The 19,990-nt window shown below is 42.6% G+C and overlaps 1 protein-coding gene across 1 annotated transcript in view; it reads right to left on the minus strand.

Annotated features, from left to right (window-relative positions):
• Nucleotides 1–466: 466 nt before the first annotated feature.
• LOC101664062 (microtubule-associated proteins 1A/1B light chain 3C-like) overlaps nucleotides 467–19,990 on the minus strand; it is a 94,837-nt gene continuing 75,313 nt past the window's right edge. Inside the window, exons 3-4 of the mRNA XM_013007290.1 lie at nucleotides 4,230–4,336; nucleotides 467–863 (exon numbers count right to left, since the gene is read on the minus strand). Of these exons, the coding sequence (XP_012862744.1) occupies nucleotides 467–863; nucleotides 4,230–4,336 (504 nt within the window). The remainder of the gene's footprint in view (nucleotides 864–4,229; nucleotides 4,337–19,990) is intronic.

The following is a 19,990-nucleotide window of genomic DNA, read 5'->3' on the forward strand; positions in this document are numbered from 1 at the left end:
GTATTATATGATGTATATATACCTATCTTACCAGGACTCTAATGTTGGATGTTTAGATGGTTAACAATTTTTACAATTATGTGGAAGGCTTTGATAACCATCCTCTACATTTCCAATTATTTTCTTAGAGTACATTTCTAAACTTGGAGTTTCTCAGTTATTTCAGAGAAACACTTTGGAATTTGATATAAACTTGAAGCCCTCCATAAGAGGTGGAATATCAAATAGTTATTAGGCACTTGTTGGGTACCAGGCACTATGGCAGCTGCGTGGAATTCGAAAACATGTAAAACATATTCTCTGATATTTATTTCTTTTCCGGCAGGCCTGAGCCATCTTTTTTCTGCAGAGGGACAGCGACCACAAATCTAGACACCATGTCCAGGCAGGTGTGAGCAGGTCCAGGCAGGGGGCAGCGCCTCGGGTGGGTGAGGGGCAGATGGGCTGAGAGGCAGGGTCCTCCCCTCTAGTGCTGGCTCAGAAGCCGGAGGGTTTCCTGGGAGGCGTAGACCATATAGAGGCAACCATCCTCGTTCGTCTCCGGATCATAGATGTGGGCGATGGGCGTGGACACGCTGACCGTGCTGTGCTGGTTCACGAGCAGGAAGAAAGCCTGCGTGGCGCTCAGCTGCAGGCGGCGCCGGATGATCTGGACCAGCTTGCTCGTGTTGACGTGGTCTGGGACCAGGAACTTGGTCTTATCCGGGACTGGCAGCTGCTTCTCCCGCTTGTAGCATCCGATGATCACCGGGATCTTGCTGGGGAGCTGGTCGCGGATCTGCTGCACCACTGCTGCTTGAAAGGCCGGTCCGAGGGCCTCGCGCTGGGATATAGCCTTGGCTCCGATACCTCCTCTAAACAGTCTATTTCAATTTGTATTTAAAGACATTGTGGAGACAATGCTGATCTTGACTTTAAATTTATAATTAGAATATGTATGTCACACACACATATCTACCTAATTCTTGAAGACAGCCCCAAACTTCTGTTTACAATAGTTATCAGCTTATAAAATAGGTAGGCATCTAAAGTTTTTCTAATTTTAAAGACGAACTCTACATTTTTGAAGAATAGGGTGATCATTTTTTTACGGTTTGAATTAAAAGTTATTTGAAGGTCATATTTCTGTTTTGTTCATACAGATGTTTGGATTAGAATCTTGTAGTGAATACTAAATTCTGGCTATGCAGATCTTGTCCATCAACAAGAGATGAAACTAGTGTCTTCTTTTTTTTTAAATCATTTTATTAGGGGCTCATACAACTCTTATCACAAACCATACACACATCAATTGTGTAAAGCACATGAAACTAGGGTCTTTGCTGGGAAAATTTCTGCTGCCCCAGTCTGTCATTACTATCAGCTTCTATCTTGTTTTAAGCGTATTGTCCATTTACCTCAGATGAAAGTATGTCTTAGCATTCTTACAGTGGTGAAATGATGTACAAGCAACAAATTTGGATTATATATGTGGTAGTAGACTATATTATTTCTGTGATGGCTAATGTTATATGTCCACTTGGCTGGGCTATGATCCAAGTGTTGTGTAGTTCTCCATCTGGTGATATGACATAATTCTCCTCCATCTGGTGATACTCTGTAGTTACTCTCCTGTCTATGTACTGTGCATTCTAATCTCATTGTGCCCTGGTGGCATTGTGGTTAAGCATTGGGCTGCTAACTGCAAGGTCAGCAGTTCAAAACCACCAGCCACACCATGGGAGAAAGAGGAGGCTTTCTATTCCTGTAAAGGGTTACAGTCTTGGAAACTCACTGGGGCAGTTTTACCCCGTCTTATGGGGTCGCTGAGTTGGCATTGACTTGATGGCAGAGGGTACATGCTAGTGAGGTAGAATTAGTGCGGGTTGTACCTTGAGTCACAATATTGCAAGAGGGTGTGACTCGAGTGTCACCCTTGTTCAGTCACACTCGAAGTCTGTCCTCAAGGGTCGGACCTGTATCTGATATAGGTATGGATGCTCTGACAAGGCTCTCCCTTGCTTCAGATACTGCATCCAACTTGTCATCATCTGACTTCCAATTCTTGAGACTTTTTTTTCTATCTAACTATATATATATAAAAATATTTAATATCACCATCGGTATAAAGAACAATGAAGATGAAGAAACATGGTATATATAGCAATAGACAAGGCTATCTGTTTTTCTATCCATCCACACATAAAACTTCACTGGTTTTGCTTCTCTATAGGACCTAGCCTAAGATGTACTATAGCGAAACAATGGCTGGGAATTCATAACCCAACCTTACTGAGTCACCGATGATTTTTCAGTGCACTGTGATGGTTGGATGTTGCTGTGATGCTAGAAGCTATGCCATCACTGTCTGAAATACTAGCAGGGTCACCCAGGCGAGACTGACTTCACTGGAGATTCTGCACTAAAACAGACCAGATAAAAACACCCTGGTGACCTACTTTGGGGGGGAAAGTGACAAGGAAGCTATTACGGATAGTGAGAGAACTTGTTTGACATAGTTCTAGAAAATAAACTTCCTCAGATTAGAAGGAACTCAAAACACAGTTGGAGAAGAGCTGCCTCTTTAAAGTAGAGGTGACCCTAATGATGTGCATGGAATAAAGCTTTGGGGACCTTTTTTTAAAATAATGTAGCATGACCGAAAATGAGAAGACACAACTGCAAACACCCATGAGTAATCAAAATGTGGAATGTATCAGGTATGAATCATTGGAAATCATCAAATATAAAATGGAACACTTAAAGAACTCAATATTCTAGGCATTAGTGAGCTGAAATGGACTACTTTTGGCCATGGTGAAGGTGGCAATCAGAGGGATAGTATGCCAGAAGTGACTAATTGAAAAGGAATGATAACACATTCATTCTAAAAAATGACATTTTAATATCTACCTTGAACTACAACACTACCTGTGATAGGATGATATTTATATGCCTACTTGGAAGACCAAGGGATAAGACTATTATTCAAATTTACTTACCAACCACTAATCCAAAGAAAAAACTGAATATTTATACTAACTTCTAAAGTCTGAAATTGATTGGACTTGCAATCAAGATGCGTAGGTAATGACTGGTGATTGGAATAAAAAAATTGGAACCAATGAAAAAGGATTAGAAGATAGGGAGAAAAAAATGGCCATGGTGATAGAAATGATGCCACAGATGACATGATAAAATTTTGTAAAACCAATGACTTATTTATTGTAAATCCTGTTTTTCACTACCACTTGTCTGTCAGTTTGTCATAGTGGCTTGTGTGAGCCTGTGATGCTAGAAGCAATGTCACTGGTCTCTCAGATACGAGCAGAGTCGCCCAATGTGAAAAGGTTTCATCAGAGCTTAGAGTAAGAACAGGTCCCAAAGGACTAGACTGTCCACTTTGGAGGAATTGGCCACTGAAAACTACAGAGCATTGTCCGAGAGAGGGACAGAAGATGACCCCGTCAGGTCAGAAGGCACTCAAAATACGACTGAGGAAGAGCTGTCTCCTCAAAGTAGAGTCAGTCGTAATGACTGGTTAATAGGGCGTGTCTCAGAATGAGCAGGAATGCCGCAAACATCTATTAACAATTGGAACTTGGAAGATATGAACCTAGGAAACGTGGAAGTAATCAAAAATGAAATGACCACATAAAGATGACTATCCTAGGCATTAGTGCACTAAATGGGAGCCCTGGTGGCATAGTGGTCATGTATAGGCTTGCAATCCACAAGCAGTTCAAAACGACTAGTTGCTCCTTGGGAGAAAGATAGGGCTTTCTCATCCAATAAAGAATTACAGTCTCAGACACTCACTCGGGCAGTTCTCCTTTGTCCTATAGGGTCATTATGACTTGTCATTGATTCAGGCAGTGAGGTTTTTAAATTTAATTTTATTGTTTTGGTGTGCTGAAATGAGCTGGTATCGACCATTTTGAATCAGACAGTCATATGGTTTACTATGTTGGGAATGACAGCTTCATGGGAATAGCACTGCATTCATCATCAAAAACACACTTTAAGATCTATCTTGAAGTACAGAGTGCTATCTGTGGTAGGATTATCTCTGTCCACATAAAAGAAAATCCACTCAATGCAACTATCATTCATATTTATGCATCAACCACCAAATTAGTGATGAAGAAATTGAAGAATACTACTAAAGTCTTTAGTCTGATATTGACCAAACATGCACTCAAGATGCATTATAATTTTTGGAGATTGAAATGCAAAGGCTGGAAACAAACAGGAAGGAGCAGTAGTTGGAAAATATCGTTTCGGTGATGAACACAAAGCTGGAGATCACCTGATAGACTTTTACAAGACCAACAACTTCTTCATGGGAGATATCTGCCTTCAACAACACAAATAATGACTATCCACGTGGATTTCTCCAGATGGAATCTATAGCATTCAAATTGACTACATCTGTGGGAAGAAATGATGGAGAAGCTCCATATCAGCAGCTGAAATGAGGCCAAGGGCTGACTGGAACAGACTGCCAATTGCTCACATATAAGTTTAGATTGACACTGAAGAAAATGAAAACAAGTCCCCAAGAGCCAAAATCTGCCATTGAGTCCATCTGAATTTTGAGAATATTTCAAGAACGTAGTTGATGCAGTGAACACTAATGACAGAAAACCTGATGAACTATAAGAGGACTGAGGGACATCATCCATGAAGAAAGCAAAAGGGTATTAACAAGACAGGGAAGAACGAAAAGATCAAAGTGGATGTCAGAAGAGACTCTAAAACGTGCTCTTAAACATAGAGTAGCTAGGGCAAATGGAAGAGATTATGAAGTCAAGGGCTGAACAGAACATTTCAAAGGACAACTCAAGAAGACAAAATCAAGTATTATAATGAACTGTGAAAAGACCTAGAGTTAGAAAACCAAAAATAAAGGACACACTCAGCATATCTTACATGCAAAGAACTCAAGAAAAAAGTCAAGCCTCAAGTTGCAATACTGAAAGTTTCTATGGGCAAGATATTGAATGATGCAGGAAGCATCGAACGAAGATGGAAAGAATACAGAGTCACTGTACCAAAAAGAACTAGTGAACATTCCACCATTTCAAGAGGTAGCACATGACCAAGAATCAATTATACTGAAGGAAGAAATTCAAATTGCACTGAAGCTATTAGCCAAAACCAAGGCTCCAGAAATTGATGGAATACCAATGGAAATGTTTCAACAAGCTGATGAAGCATTGAAAACACTAAACTTGTCTATACCAAGAAATTTGGAAGCCAGCTACCTGGCCAACTGATTGGAAAAGCTTCATATTTGTAGCCATTCCAAAGAAAGGTGACCCAATGGAATGCCCAAATTGTAGAACAATATCATTGCTATGACATGCAAGTAAAATTTTGCTGAAAATCATCTAACAATGGTTCCAACAGTACATTGACAAGAAGCTACCAGAAATTCAGGCTGGATTCAGAACAGGACAGGGAACAAGAGATATCATTTCTGATGTCACATGGATCTTGGCCGTAAGCAGAGAATACCAGAAAGATGGTTACTTGTGTTTTATTGACCATAACAAGGCATTAGAATATGTAGATCATAACAAACTATGAATAGCCTTGAGAATAGAGGGAATTCTAGAACACTTCATTGTGCTTGTGTGGAACTTGTACAAATGAAGAGGCAGTTGTGAGAACAGAACAAGAGAAGAGTGCATGGTTAAAAACCAAGAAAGTTGAGCTTCAGCGTTGTGTCTTCTCATCGTACTTATTCAATCTGTGTGCTGAGCAAATCATCAGAGAAGCTGGATTATATGAAGAAGAAAATATGGTATTATTTTGGAGAAAGGCTTATTAACAATTTATAATATGCACACGACACAGCCTTGCTTGCATGAAGGAAGGAAGACTTGAAGCACTTGTTGATGAAGATCAAGGACTGCAGTCTTCAGTATGGACTACAACTCCATGCAATGAGAATGAAAATCCTTATAACTGAACCAGTGGGTAACGTGATACATGAGGAAAAGGGTGAAGTTGTCAAGGATTTTGTCTTGCTTGGATCCACAATGAATGCTCATGGAAGCAGTAGTCAAGAGATCAAAGGACACATTGCAGTGGGTAAATTTGCTGCACAAGACCACTTTAAAGGGTTGAAAAGCAAATATGTTAATTTGAGGACTAAAGCACACCGGATCCAAGCCATGGTATCTTCAAATCACTTAATATGAATGCTGGACAGTGAATAAGGGAGACCAGGGAACAATCGATGCATGTGAATTATGTTGCCGAAGAAGAATGATGAAAGTAATACGGGCTGGCAAAAAACAAACAAAACAGTCGTGGAAGAAGTACAGGTAGGGTACTCCTTAGAGGTAAGGATGATGAGACTTTGACATGTTTTTAGGAGAGACCAGTCCCTGGAAAAGGACAGTCCGCTTGTTAAAGTAGGGGCAGCAAAAAAGATGGCTTGACCCAGCGGCTGCAGCGATAGGTTCAAACAATTGTGAGGATGGCGCGGTGCTTTGTTCTGTTGTCTATAGGAGCACTCTGATTCGACTCTGTTGTCTATAGGGTCACTCTGGGTCAGAACTGATTCGACAGCACCTGACAACCTTTTTAAAAAACAACAATATAAATGGAATCTATGCACTGAGACCATGCCAAATGGAATTCATAAGAATCAAATCTTTGGAAAGGACAATGCAGAAATTGAGTATAATTAGAACAAGGTCAGAGACTGATTGTAAAATCGATTGTTCATATGCAAGTTCAAATTGAAAATGAAGAAAACTTAAGCAAGTCTCTGAGAGTCAATGTACAATTTTGAGCATACCTGGTTGAATTTAGAGATCATCAAAGAATATATTTGACACATTACACACTAATGACCAAAACCCAGAAAAGTTGTATGATGATATCAACTATGGAAAAAACAAAAGGCCCTTAAAAAGAAAAAGAAAAAAATAGACCAAAATGGATGTCAGAAGAGATTCTGCAATTTGCTCTTGAATATAGAGTAATTAAATTAAACAGAAGAATTGATGAAGAGTTGAACAAAAGATTTCAAAGAGCAACTCAAGAAGATAAATAAAGCCTATCAATGAAATGTGCAAAGACCTGGTGTTAGAAAGCCAAAAGAACAAGCTTAGCATTTCTCAAACTGAAAGAACTGAAGAAAAAAAAAAATCTAGTCTCCAGTTACATCGTTGAAAGTTTATGTTAAAAAAAAGAAAGAAAGAACAATGTAGGAAGCATCCCAGCAAGATGGAAAACAAAACAAAACAAAACAAAACACAGCAACTGTACCAAAATGAGTTAGTCAACCTTCCATCATTTCAGGAAGTAGCATGTAATAAACAAACAAGCTATGGTGCTGAAAGAATATGTCCAAGCTACGTTGAGGCATTGGCAAGAAGCAAGACCTTAGCAATTGACAAACTACCAAGTAAGATATTTTAACAAACAGATGCAACTCTGGGCATGATCATTCATCTATGTGAAGAAATTTGGAAGACAGCTACCTAGCCAACTGATTGACAAGGATCCATATTTGTGCCCATTCCAAAGAAAAGTGATCCAATGGTATGCATAATTATAAAAAAAACTATCATTAATAACACACACAAGTGAAAGTTTGCTGAAGATAATTCAAATATGGTTACAGTTGTATGCCAACAAGTAACTGCCAAAAATTCAAGCTGGATTCAGAAGAGGATGTGGAACAAGGGATATCCTTGCTGATGACAGATGTACATTGGCTGAAAGTACAGAATACCAGAAAGATGTTCATTTGTTTTATTATCTATGCAAAGACTGTGTGGGTCATAACATACTATGGATACGATTATGAAAAATGTGAATTCTAGCCCACTTCATTGTGCTCATGTGGAACCTAGTCCAAAAGGAAGATTTCCAAGCAGAACAGGGGGATGCTAACTACATGGTTTAAAATCAGGAAGGCATTATATCTTTTCATTATACTAATGGAATCTGCATGCTGAGCAAACCATTCCAAGAAGCTGCTCTGTATGAGAAAGAATGCAGCATCAGGCTTGAAGGAAGAGTCATTAACATCCTTGCTTGCTGAAAGTGACAGGGACTAAAAGCATGTATTGGTGACCATGAAAGACTGTCGTTTTTATTATGGATTACACTTCAACGGTTACAACTGGACCAATAGGTAGCATTATGACAGAAAAACATATTTCTGAAGTTGCAAGGACTTCATTATACTTGCGTTCATAACCAAGGCCCAGGGAAGCGGCAGTGACCAAATCACACAGCTTCCTGCATTAGGCAAATCCGTTGCAAGGACCTCTTTGAAGTGTTAAAAAGCAAAGCTGCATACACATCCCCCAACCGACCAATGAGTAAAGAAGACTGGGAAAGTGACGCATTTGAATCGAGGTGTTTCTGACGAATATTGAACAGATGGTGGACTGCCAGAAGAATGTCCAAAGCGGTCTTGGAAGAAGGACAGCCATAGCCCCCTTTAGAAGGGAGGTTGGCAACACTTCATCTCATGTACTTTGGACACGTTACTTGGCATGTTATTGGACACCAGCGTCCGGAGCAGGGCATCATGCCTGGTGGAAGGCTGATGTAAAAGAAGACCCAGAGCTGTAACCCTGGGCTCAAGTGTAGTAAGAACTGTGACCATGTTATAGGACAATCAATGCTTATGGAAGGAGTAGCCAAGAGATCAAACAAGGCATGGTATTGGGTGAGTATACTGCACAAGTGCTCTTTAAAGCGTCAAAAAGCAAGGATGTTACTTTGAGGACTGAGGTGCACCTGACCCAAGCCATGGAACATTCAATCGCCAGTGGCACCTCAAATCGCAGAAAGCAGAATGACAGTAATAAATTAATGTTGTTGTTGTTCGGTGTCATTGAGTGGGCTTCAACTCCTAGCGACTCTGCACAAGAGAACTAAGCACTGTCTGGTCCTGCGCCATCTTCTCAATGGATTTTTGGTTTAAGCCCATCTATGTAGTCACTGTGTCCATCCATTTTGCCAAAGGCCTTCTTCGTATTCACTGGCCCTCCACTCTACCAAGCATTATGTCCTTATTGAGCAAATACAATGTGCCAGATAGCCTATTCAATGCTGGGAACCCAGTGGATTACGAATTTCTAGTACTGAGTCAACAGACATGGGCCTTGCCCCTTTGAAGGAGACAGGCAGTAAATGAGCAGAGAAAAAAAATGAAGTGGTAAAATGCCATGAAGTAATGGTACCGCCTGGAGTTGTGGAAGACACTGGCAGATGAGAAGATACCTGCTTAGATAAAATTGTCAAGGAGGGTTTCGATGATCAGATAAAACTTAAGCTGAGACCTGAAGGTCAGAAAGGAGCCAACCTGTGGAGAAGTATCACAGCCCAAGGAGAAAGGAAATACAAAGGCTCCAGGGGTGGAAAGAAGGTGGCTTGTGCCTTATTTGAGGAGCTAAAAGAAGTCTAATTTTCACAAGTGGATCTTAGAATGAAGGGAGGTCAGGTGTTTAGATTTTATTCAAAGAGAAATGGGAGGTCACTGGTGGGATTTAAGCAGGAGGATGTCATGCTCTTATGTTGTGAAAAGAATATTCTGGGAAGCTGTCATAGCCATTTATAGAAAAGGTAATTATAGCTTACATCATGGGGGTGACAGTGAATATGGGGCGCAACGCATGGATATTGGATATATTTCTGCACAAGAATTTCATGAGTTGCAGATAAGCTGAGTTATGTAGTTGAGGCCACCATGCATTTGTTAGTCTGTCATTTCGTGGTGGCTTATGTGCTCCTATGATGCTGGAGCTCTGCCAACAGGGATCACAACAAAATATTGCCTGATTCAATGCTGGAAATGAACCTCGAGCTGGGCTGAAGGCTCTCAAAATACACAGTGGCTGCAACAATGGTCAAGTATATCAACTGTCTTAAAGGTGGTACAGAATCATGGTATGATTTCTTGGGTTGTACATGGAGTTGTCATGAGTCAGAGCCAACTTAAGGACAACTAACACAGCAACACATAATAAGGAGGAGGGAGGAAGCCAGGTGGCATCCATGTTTCTGGCTTGAGGAACTGTGTGCCTCAAAGTACCATCTACTAATATGGGTTCAAACAGAAAAGAATGATCTTATGATAGGGAGTAGGTGAAATAATTGTACATATATTAAATTTGAGGTGCATATAAGTGGAGCTCTGGTGGCATAGTGGTTATGCATTGGGCTGCTAACTGCAAGGTCAGTAGTTTGGAACCACCAGCCACAGTCTCAGAAACCCACAGGGGGAGTTCTACTCTGTCCAATAATGTTGCTGTGAGTCAGAATGGACTCAGTGGCAGTGAGTGTGTTAGTCTGGGTACTTTAGAGAAACAAATCCACAGAAACTCATATATATAAGAGAGAGTTTTATATAAAAGTTAAGTGCAAAAAAAAAAAAAAAAGTTAAGTGCACATCAAGAAAACATCCCAACCCAGTGCTGCCCAAGCCCACAAGTCCAACATTAACCTATATGTCCAACAACAATCCACAAAGTCCTCCTCCATCTCACAAAACACAGGGAATGATGCCAACTGCAGGAAGAAAGCTGAGTCAGTGAATGTGTAAGCATCTCAGCGCTGGCAGGGGTCTCCACATGACTGCACCCAGCACCCAGGGCTACATCAGGGTAGGTCCATGAGGCTATACCTCAGGGATGTCTTGCAGGAAGTGAGCCTTGCCAGCTGAAGCAGGAAACTGGCTCAGGCAGCTGCACCCTGGTCCGACCATCAGAAAGCAAGAGACCCAAGAACTCGAAAGGCGAGGCTCACTGGCCACTTATCCTTCTGCCCTTCAAGTAACCGCACATGTGTTTATCAGCCAGGTTGGCACAATAAACTACCTTAGATGAGATAAATAAAAGGAGGAGAGATGGAGTAGGCAGTAGGCTATCTAAGTCTGTAGCTGAAAAGAACTTTTGGCAGAGGTATACATTTTAGCTCTGTTAGCATATAGATGCTATTTAAAGCCATAGAAGAGAAAGAGATTCCCTAGGGAGAAAGACCCAATAAATGCTTGCTAAATGAATGAATGGATGCCAGGATAGCATGGGAATGCCAGAGGAGGAGCCAACTTGGCCAAGAGGAGAAAGGGAATAATCAGCATGGTTCAGATTTGAGAGCTGGGCACGCCTGTTCCTCATTCAGCCAGAGATGTCAGTAGGCAAAAGGTCTAGGTCCAAGTCATTGTAAGGCACCTCAGATTAACTGGGATGACCGCGTGGAAACCAAAGAAAAGAGCATTATTGTTGGAAACAGAGGGCACAGAGCTCCAGATGGGTGGAACAAAGGCTTCCCCAGGAAGAAGCAAGAAGGACTGGTCAGAGATGAGACGGAGCAGCAGGGTAGACTCAGCCGTGGGCAGAGCAATGGAGGAGGGCATTTTCAGGAGGGGTTTGTGGTCAACGGCGTCGATTGCTACAGAAAACTGAGATTCTGACAGTGGATTTGGTAAATTGATCTGACATGTCAGAGAGCAGGGCCACTCACAGTGACGGACAGCACGCACAGCCATAGCCTGGAAGAGGAGCCTGGGCGTTGGGGGGGCGGATCCCATCAAGGGGCTCCATGGAGATGAGCAAAGGAGAGTTTGTGGTCAGGTGGCTCGAGAAAAGACATGTTTCAGTGTGAGGATTGATTTATTGATTGGGGATATAAAGGGTTGAGAGAAAATAATTGTTGCATTAACAGCTGGCACCAGACTTCTTCCTAGGGGGAGGAACGGTTTTGTTTAGGAAAATCTTTGACACGGTGTCTTGAATGGGAGAGATAAGGCTCCAAGCGCAGTGTGGCAAGATATGGCAATATAAGGAACGGCTCTGCATAAGAAATAAATAGGCATGGTGTGTGTGTGGGGGGTGGGGCTGGGGTGAACAGCAGGACAGAAGAGGGAACATGGGGGAGGAGAAAAGGAGGCAGGGTGGTAGCAGGCTGAAGTCTGCCTTGTGATGAAGCAGAGAGGAAATTCTAGGTATGACAGTGAGTGCTGAAGGGTTTTTATGACTAGGAGCATCATGTCACACTACATGATGGGCCTTCACCGGCTCAATGATAGAATTCTTGCCTTCCACGCAGGAAACCGGGATTGGATTGGCAGCCAATGCGATGTGTAGCCTTCTTTCAGTGGAACCTTGTGTGACGCTGTGGTATTGAGTAGATGCCAATAGCGCATCTAGATTATGGGGGAATAGAGAGACAGGCGAGATCATCTACCTTTGAAGAGCAACCAATAAGAACCCCAGGGATCATGGTGGTCTGCTCTCTAGAGTTCCATTGCTTTGGACTTGGGGTTCCCATGGGGGGCGGGGGGACTGACTCCATGACAGCTAACAATAGCAACCATCAATTAGAGTTTGCAATGTGCAAACTCTGTGTCCTCGCATTTATGGAATGCCTGCTGCACCCACAGTCTCATGGGAAGAATATTTAGGGGACTGAAGAGTTCAGGTGGTAGTCAGTGTTAGGTCATGTGGAATGGAGAAGGCATAAGTATCTTTAGATAATACAGTGAGTCCCAGATGGAACTAATTCTGAGGAAACAAGAACCCAGACTCTAGAGCAGGGGTCCTCAAATTTTTTAAACAGGGGGCCAGTTCACGGTCCCTCAGACCCATTGGAGGGCCGGACTATAGTTTTAAAAAATTATGAACAAATTCCTATGCACACTGCACATATCTTATTTTGAATTATATATATATAAAAAAAAACAACAGGGCAAAAACACCCAGCGGGCCTGATAAATGCCCATGGGCCGTAGTTTGAGGACGCCTGCGTCTAGAGAGCGGCGACCAGAAGGGGCATAGATGTTTCCTCTAAGATGTGGAGAGAGTGGAGTTCCTCCCGAAAATGGAGTTGGGGAAACAGGCCAGTTTTGTTGGAATCTCCTAAGACAAGTTGGCTCCAATTGACATTCGTACATATATATTTGTATACTCTTGGCAAGAAGTGGCATGATGAAGCTATTAATATTTGCCATTTCTTATTTTTTTCAAGTTTTCAGCTTGATACCACCAAGTAACTATTAGAGTATTTGCTTCTAATTTGAGATAAGCAGAGTATTACTCAGAGAGGTTCGACACCATTTCCAAAATCACACAGCTGGTATTAGTGAATTCAAATTTCTCAGACTCGGGGGCCTCTGTTTCCTCCCACTGACCCGGCTGGTGATCAGTCATAGAGGAGAAGGCCGTGGTGGAAAGACTCGAAAGCTTTCACAAATGCTGCAAAGGGAATCGTGAGAGTAAGTGAGCGAGAAGACACAAGAACGGGAGGAGGTAGTTGATGAAGTTAAGTTATTTTCCCATCCCGTCCCTACCCCTACCTTCCATCTGCTTAGGAGATTCTGAGACAGGCTTCATGCTGCTGGGCAAAAAATGAGAGCAATTAGTGGGCTCTCCTTTCCCTGTTTAATTTTGGATGCCTAGCTCCTTTATAGAGGAGTTACTTTCTATTTGGCTGAGCAGATATGAGCAATGCTAATTCTATAATTGGGCCTACCACCCTGGGTGCTTGATAAGCGTTAGGTGCCAAACCATGTTGTTCCAATGAAAATAGCCTCTCCTTAAAGCTATCAGTGCCCATGTGTAGGCCCTTAGGCCTTTACATGCTTCAAATAGGCTTAAACAGCACACTTCATACTTCACAGCAGGGCCCCAGGCTCCCCGAGCACTTTGTTTTTGCCCAGGATTACGCTAGGTTATGCTCTAGTTTATTTATGCTAAATGATGATTCCCTCATGCCTGGACGTGGTAGCAGACTCTCAGTTCATACATTTGCTGCGTCCTGGTCTTCGCTATAGTGTGGGGACTCTTAGTAATCATCAATGTGCTGTTTGCGTTTTATGCATGTGTTTTGGAAACAGCAACATGGTACGCTGCCCAGAACTCTGTGACCTGGGAAGCCCGGCTCAGAGGCCAAGTTGGCCACTAAATGGCTGGTGAAGACACTTTATTTCTCTAGAATTGAGTTTTCTCGTTTGTAGAGTGAGGGCCTTGGGAGAGATCAGAGATGATAAAGAAGCCAGCACCCTGTCCTGAGCACATGCCAACCACTAAAACCCACCCCCGCCATCTTATCGATTCTGACTCACAGCGATCCTATAGGACAGAGTCTAACTGACCCTGTAGGCTTCCGAGACGGCGAATCTTTACAGGAGCAGAAAACCTCATCTTTCGCCTGTGGTTTGAAGCACTGACTTTGTGGTTAACAGCTCAATGCCTAACCTGCAGCGCCACCTGGGATGCTGGCAGATAGGACGAATTGATTACTGTGCTTCATTTTCTAGCTTCTGCCTCAGAACCATTTTCACCACTTCTCACCCACAATGCTCCAGGCAACCCTGACTGGTAGATTGCACTGAGTGCCAGGGAAGCTCTTTTCCTGCTCAGAATAGGAATCACCCATCTGGCATTGGGTGTTGTTACTGTTTCAAGGAAGGACTGCATCAAATTTATCCTAGACCCACAGAAGTCTATCTGGAGTGTGGTGGTTACACATTGGGCTGCGATCCACAAGGTCAGCAGTTTGAAACCACCAGACCTCTCTTTGTGGGAGAAAGATGGGGCGGGCATTCTACTCCTGTGAACAGTCACAGTCTCAGAAACTCATGTTGCTGGGTAGGGGATGGGGCGGTGTGTCACAATGAGTTGGTATCAACGCGATGGCAGTTTTGTGTTTTTTTAAATCACCTTCTTTAATAGCTCTGCTGGAGTTTTACAGACATTTCTGTTAGAAAATTGTGTTAGTCTGGGTTGACTAGAGAAACAAATTCATTGATACTCATGTGGGTGTAAGAAAGTTTTATATCCGAGAGCAATTGAATATTGAAAAAACATCCCAAACCAGTCCAGATCAAGTCCATAAGTCCAATATTAGCCCATATCTCCAATACAAATCTATACATTCCTCTTTAGACCCACGAAACACATGCAATGATGCCAAATGGAGGAAGATCACAGGCCAGTGGCTGGAAAGTCTTGTGGATCCAGTGGTGGTAAAGACATCTCAGCACTGGCAGGGGTCTTCACGTGGCTCCTTCAGCTTCAGGGCTCTAGAGTAACTCCATGCACCTTGCCAACAAGCATGTCTCACCAGAAGTCTGTCTGTGTCCTGCCTCCAGCGAGCTATTTATCTCCTTAGTGCCTCCAAATGAGGTCATCAAGGTGCAACCTGATTGACAGGCTAAACTCCACCCCTTCAATCTCAATAGTCTCAAATTGACAGCAGATTATGTAACTACCACAAAAATTGTTTGAGTTAAGCCTTAAAATCTTCTGTTTAAATGTTAGCCTTCATCTGCGTGTTCTTTCTTCAGCGAGGTGGGAGCATAGGACACTGGACAAGTTAAGATAGGCAGTGTGACCTTGGAGATCACCAACTGATGGCTATGAACAATCTGTATCAAAAAACGTAAACCCATTGCTATTGAGTCGATTCCAATGCATAGCACCTCGCGAGCACAGAGTAGAACTACCTTACAGGCTGTGTAATCCTAATAGCAGACTATCGTGTCTTTCTCCCTTGGAGCCACAGGTGGGTTCAAATCATGGGCCCTCAGCTAACCGCTTACTTTATCAGTTTAGGTAACATTACATTATGTTAACGACAGCCAACATTTGCTGGGGATTTATTGTGCGTCAGTCCTCGTGAGTTGTTGAGGTCTTCTCAGGGGCAGATCAAACGCCTGGTCCTGTGCCATCCTCCGGACTGGTGTTGTGTGTAAGCCCAGTGCTACCAGCCACGGTGCCACTCCATCTCATTGAGGGGCTCATTCTTCTTCAACGACCCTCGACTTTGTCAGGCATGGCTTTCTTTTCTGACACTGGTCTCTCCTGCAAACCTGCTCAAAGTACAGGAGAGGGAGTCTCAACATGCTCACTTCTAAGAAGCATTCCGGCTGTCCTTCGTCCAAGTCAGATTAGTGTGTTCTTCTGGCAGTCCCTGAACTTCCAATAGTCTTGGCCAACACCATAATTCAAATGCATTGATTCTTCTGCAGTCTTTTTTTAAATTCTATTTCCAGCTTTCACATTCATAGGAGGTTATTGAAAACATCCTGGCTTGGGTCAGGTGTGCCTTGGTCTTCCCAGCAGTAAATTTGTTCTTTAATGCTTTAACGAGTCTTGTGCAGCAGATACGCCCTTGCAGCCATTAGCTTCTTTAATACTCACAATTCAACAGTTTCTTGGGTCACCAGTGACCTTGGTGTAGGTGTATCTAATGAATATTTTTTTCTTCTACTCCACTCACCTGAAAACTCCCACAGGCAAGATACTGTCTTTGCCACTGTATATGAGTTGTTGAGCATTCCAAGGAAAAAGTGGTCATGATCACGTGTTAATCTTAACTCTGTAGCAGTGTGCCAGCTCTATTGACTTTGAACTGATGCCTTACCTTATCGCTCCTTATACCTTCTGAGCCCCATTCTCTCACCTCAAGCTTCTGCTTCCCCACTCTCAGTATATGCAGTCATCCACTACTTCATTAGGAAAACTGAAGTGGTGGGACATTATTTTCCCAATGTCCAATCCATTTGATGACACATTGGTTCAGCACATGGCTGCTAACAACAAGGTAGGCAGTTCAGAGTCACCCAGGAGCTCTGAGAAAGAAAAGACCTGGTAATATGCTACCATAAAGATTACAGCCTAGGAAACCCTACAGCGCTTCTGCTCTGTCTAAAGCGTTGTTCTCACTCATTTGGAATTGGCTTAATGGCTCACACCACCACCATCTCTTTCCCAGTTCGTTATTTTTATATCAGGAGATAGTAAGAACTATTTTCTTACTATCTTCTTACATTCTTACTATCAACTTACTTCTTACCTCGTCTGTTCTTGCAGTCAAAGCTCACCTCCCCAGCATGCTCCTAACCGTATCTTCTTCCATCATTCCAGCACCTCATTCCCTAGTTACTACTTCTCTCTCTTAACCTACCAACTTCACTTGTTTCCTTTGTCTTTTCTTATTTCACCCTATAAATAAACTGAGATGTTTCTCAGATCCCGGGTCCTTTATATATTTTCTTTTCCTTCTTAGACAAGTTACTTAGAAGACCAATCAATCATATCTGTTTTTTCAAATTTATTTTTAAATAAATAATTTCCCCCCCAAACCTTCTGTATTGGGAGGCAATACAGATATCATATCATTCCACCATTCAATCACTTCGAGCAATATGGTACAATTGCTACCACAATCAGTTTAAAAACACTCTCTTTCTTCTTGAACTCCTTGATATCAGCTCCCCTTTACCCACCACCTTCCCCCACTGTACCCTCAGGAACCCTTTTTCTACTTGCTGTCTCTACAGGTGCCTCAATCCTGGGTTTTATATACTGAAAACCAGAAAATCATAACAAACATTCAGGAGGGCTATCCCAATGAGAAAATACACCCGAGCTAAACCCCAATATGAAGAAAAAAGAAACCCACAGAAAATGTTAAGAGTCCCATCAGACCCCGCATGTATGGGAGGGATCCACTGACAAGATTCTAACTATTCCAGTCAGGTTTATCTGGTTTTTGTTTTTGTTTTTAACATCAACCTCACTACATTCAATGGGACTTGGATGATCTCTCCTTCCTCCCCATTCTTTACGATGGCACCAAACCTTTTTATCAAAGGTTACTGACGCATTCTAAACCAAAGCCAAATGCACTGCCATTGAGTCTGTTCTAACCCATACTGCCTAGTAAACCCAGGAGCATTATTCAGTATTGGTCTTTATAGGCTTTTCTATATCTTTCGATATAATCATCATACTCCTTTTCTTGAAATCCTCTGCTCCCTTGGCTTTTGTTTTTGATTTCTGGATGCACTTCCTACCTCATAGATATTTTTTCTTGGAAAGTTTTATAAATTGGATTGTGTGCTGCTGCTGCCGCCGTGGCTACCCCTACCCCCACCCTGCCACCAATTTGTGTCAACCTGGCTAGGCCATGATTCTAAGTATACTGTAATTACCCTCCATTTTGATGTAATTATGCTATGTGTTATAAATCCTAATGTTCATACTAATGAGGCAGAAGTTATATTACTGAGGCAAGAGACAATCTATGAGATTAGATTTTATCTTCAGCTCTTTTGCAATATTAAAGAGATTGAACCTAAGAGAGGGCCCTATGTTGATGTTATTGTCAGGTGTCACTTGGTCAGTTTGGACCCGTAGCGACCCTACACACAGCAGAATGAAATGTGGCCCAGTCCTGCCCCATCTTCGCAATGTCCCTGTACTTGAGCCCATTGTCGCAGCCATCAGTCATCTCATTGAAGGCTTTCCTCTCTGTCGCTGCTTCAGCAAGCATGATGCCTTTCTCCAGGATCTGATCTCTCCTGACAACATGTCCAACATACGTGAGATGAAGTCTTGCCATCCCTGCCTCTAAGGAGCACCCTGGCCATACTTCTTCCGAAATATGCTTGTTGTCTGTTCAGCAGTCCGTGATACTTTCAATACTCATCGCTAGCACCGCAATTCAAACGTATCAGTTCTTCAGAGGTCTTCCTTATGCAATGCCAGCACTCACATGCCTATGAGGCAATGGGAAATATCATGGCTTGAGTCCGGTGCACGTTAGTCCTGTGTAGCAGATATACCCAGTGAGCTCCTGACTGCTTCGTCCATGAGCACTGATGGCGGATCTCTGCAAGGCAAACTCCTTGACAACTTCAATCTTTTCTCCATTTATATGATGCTCATAGCCTTAGCCACTGTGATTAAGAGCAAGTTTCAGAGTTTTGAGAGAGACCTATGACTACCACGAAAGAAGAGCCAGGAGCCGAGCATGTCTTCTGGACTTGGGGTTTCTGTCTGGGAACCTCATCAACATGGGGGTAGTGATGGCAAAGACACAGAGTTGACACACAGAGAGAGATTTTCCCTAGAAGTGGATCCCTGAAGCCAGACTTTAGCCACTTGAACTATAAAAGAATAATTCCTGTTTGTTACAGCACCCTCTGTGGTATTTATTTCTATGAGAGGATAGATAATTAGACAGAGATAGACCTGTCTGAGATAATTAAGTCAGGAATCTTTATAGCTTCTGCTTTGCTACTTGATCTTCCAATGGAGGGGTTCTCTAGATGTCCTACTCCTCCCACCCAAGCACCCCTTCCCGAATCATTTCTTTATCACTCACGATTTTAACTACCAATGTTATATGGATGGAAGCCCATGCTCCAAATTCTTAGCGCAGCGTCTGGTTCCTTCTGCTCATCTCCATTGGCATGTCCACAACCTTCAGAGTCAACAAGTTCAAAGTCTGAGGGACTTGCTCTCTCTTCATGCCCCCCTCTTCCTTCTGAGCCTCGCCTCACTCCAGAGCTGTCTGCAGCATCGGTAGCACGTCCAGCCACCTCTGCCATGCCTCACCTCGTGGAGTTGCCCTAAGGTTCTTCTCACTTTCAAACAACCACAGATACGGTTCCAGTTTTCACTTCAAATCATTCCTTCATTTGACCCATCCTCCTCATCTCCCACTTTAGGTACCCACTGTCTCTCACCTGGAACTTGCAGCCCCCTAGTTAGCCTCTTTTTCTCCAGTGACTGTTAAAACACAAACCTGACTATGTCCCTTTCTTGTTTAAAATCCTTCAGTGCCTGTAATTGCTTGTCGGATAAAGAACAATCGTCAGTGTGGTGAGGAGGAAGGTCTAGTAGGAGCAAGAAGGCCGAATGCCCTTCCTGGTTTTAAAGTCCAACTTTATCATCAGTGACTTGGGGATAATTTTTTCATCTCAGTTTTCCTTCGTTCCATTGGATGTGTAATGGAGATGATGTAGAGCTGTTGTGAAAATTAAAACAATCCATGCAAGGCCCTTTATTCTTCGTTGGGTATTCATAGTTCCACTACTACTGCTACTACTATTATTGGGCTTTTCCTTATTCAGTTCCTTCTGCAAAAAATATCATCCTCCACCCCTATTTCTGTTAGTGCTCCTCTTCCTCCATCTCTGTCTCTATCTCACTTACATACACACACACACACACACACACAC

The sequence above is a fragment of the Echinops telfairi genome, unplaced genomic scaffold, assembly GCF_000313985.2.
Source record: "Echinops telfairi isolate 266 unplaced genomic scaffold, ASM31398v2 ScPeMD7_7463;HRSCAF=8501, whole genome shotgun sequence".
NCBI lineage: Eukaryota > Metazoa > Chordata > Mammalia > Afrosoricida > Tenrecidae > Echinops > Echinops telfairi.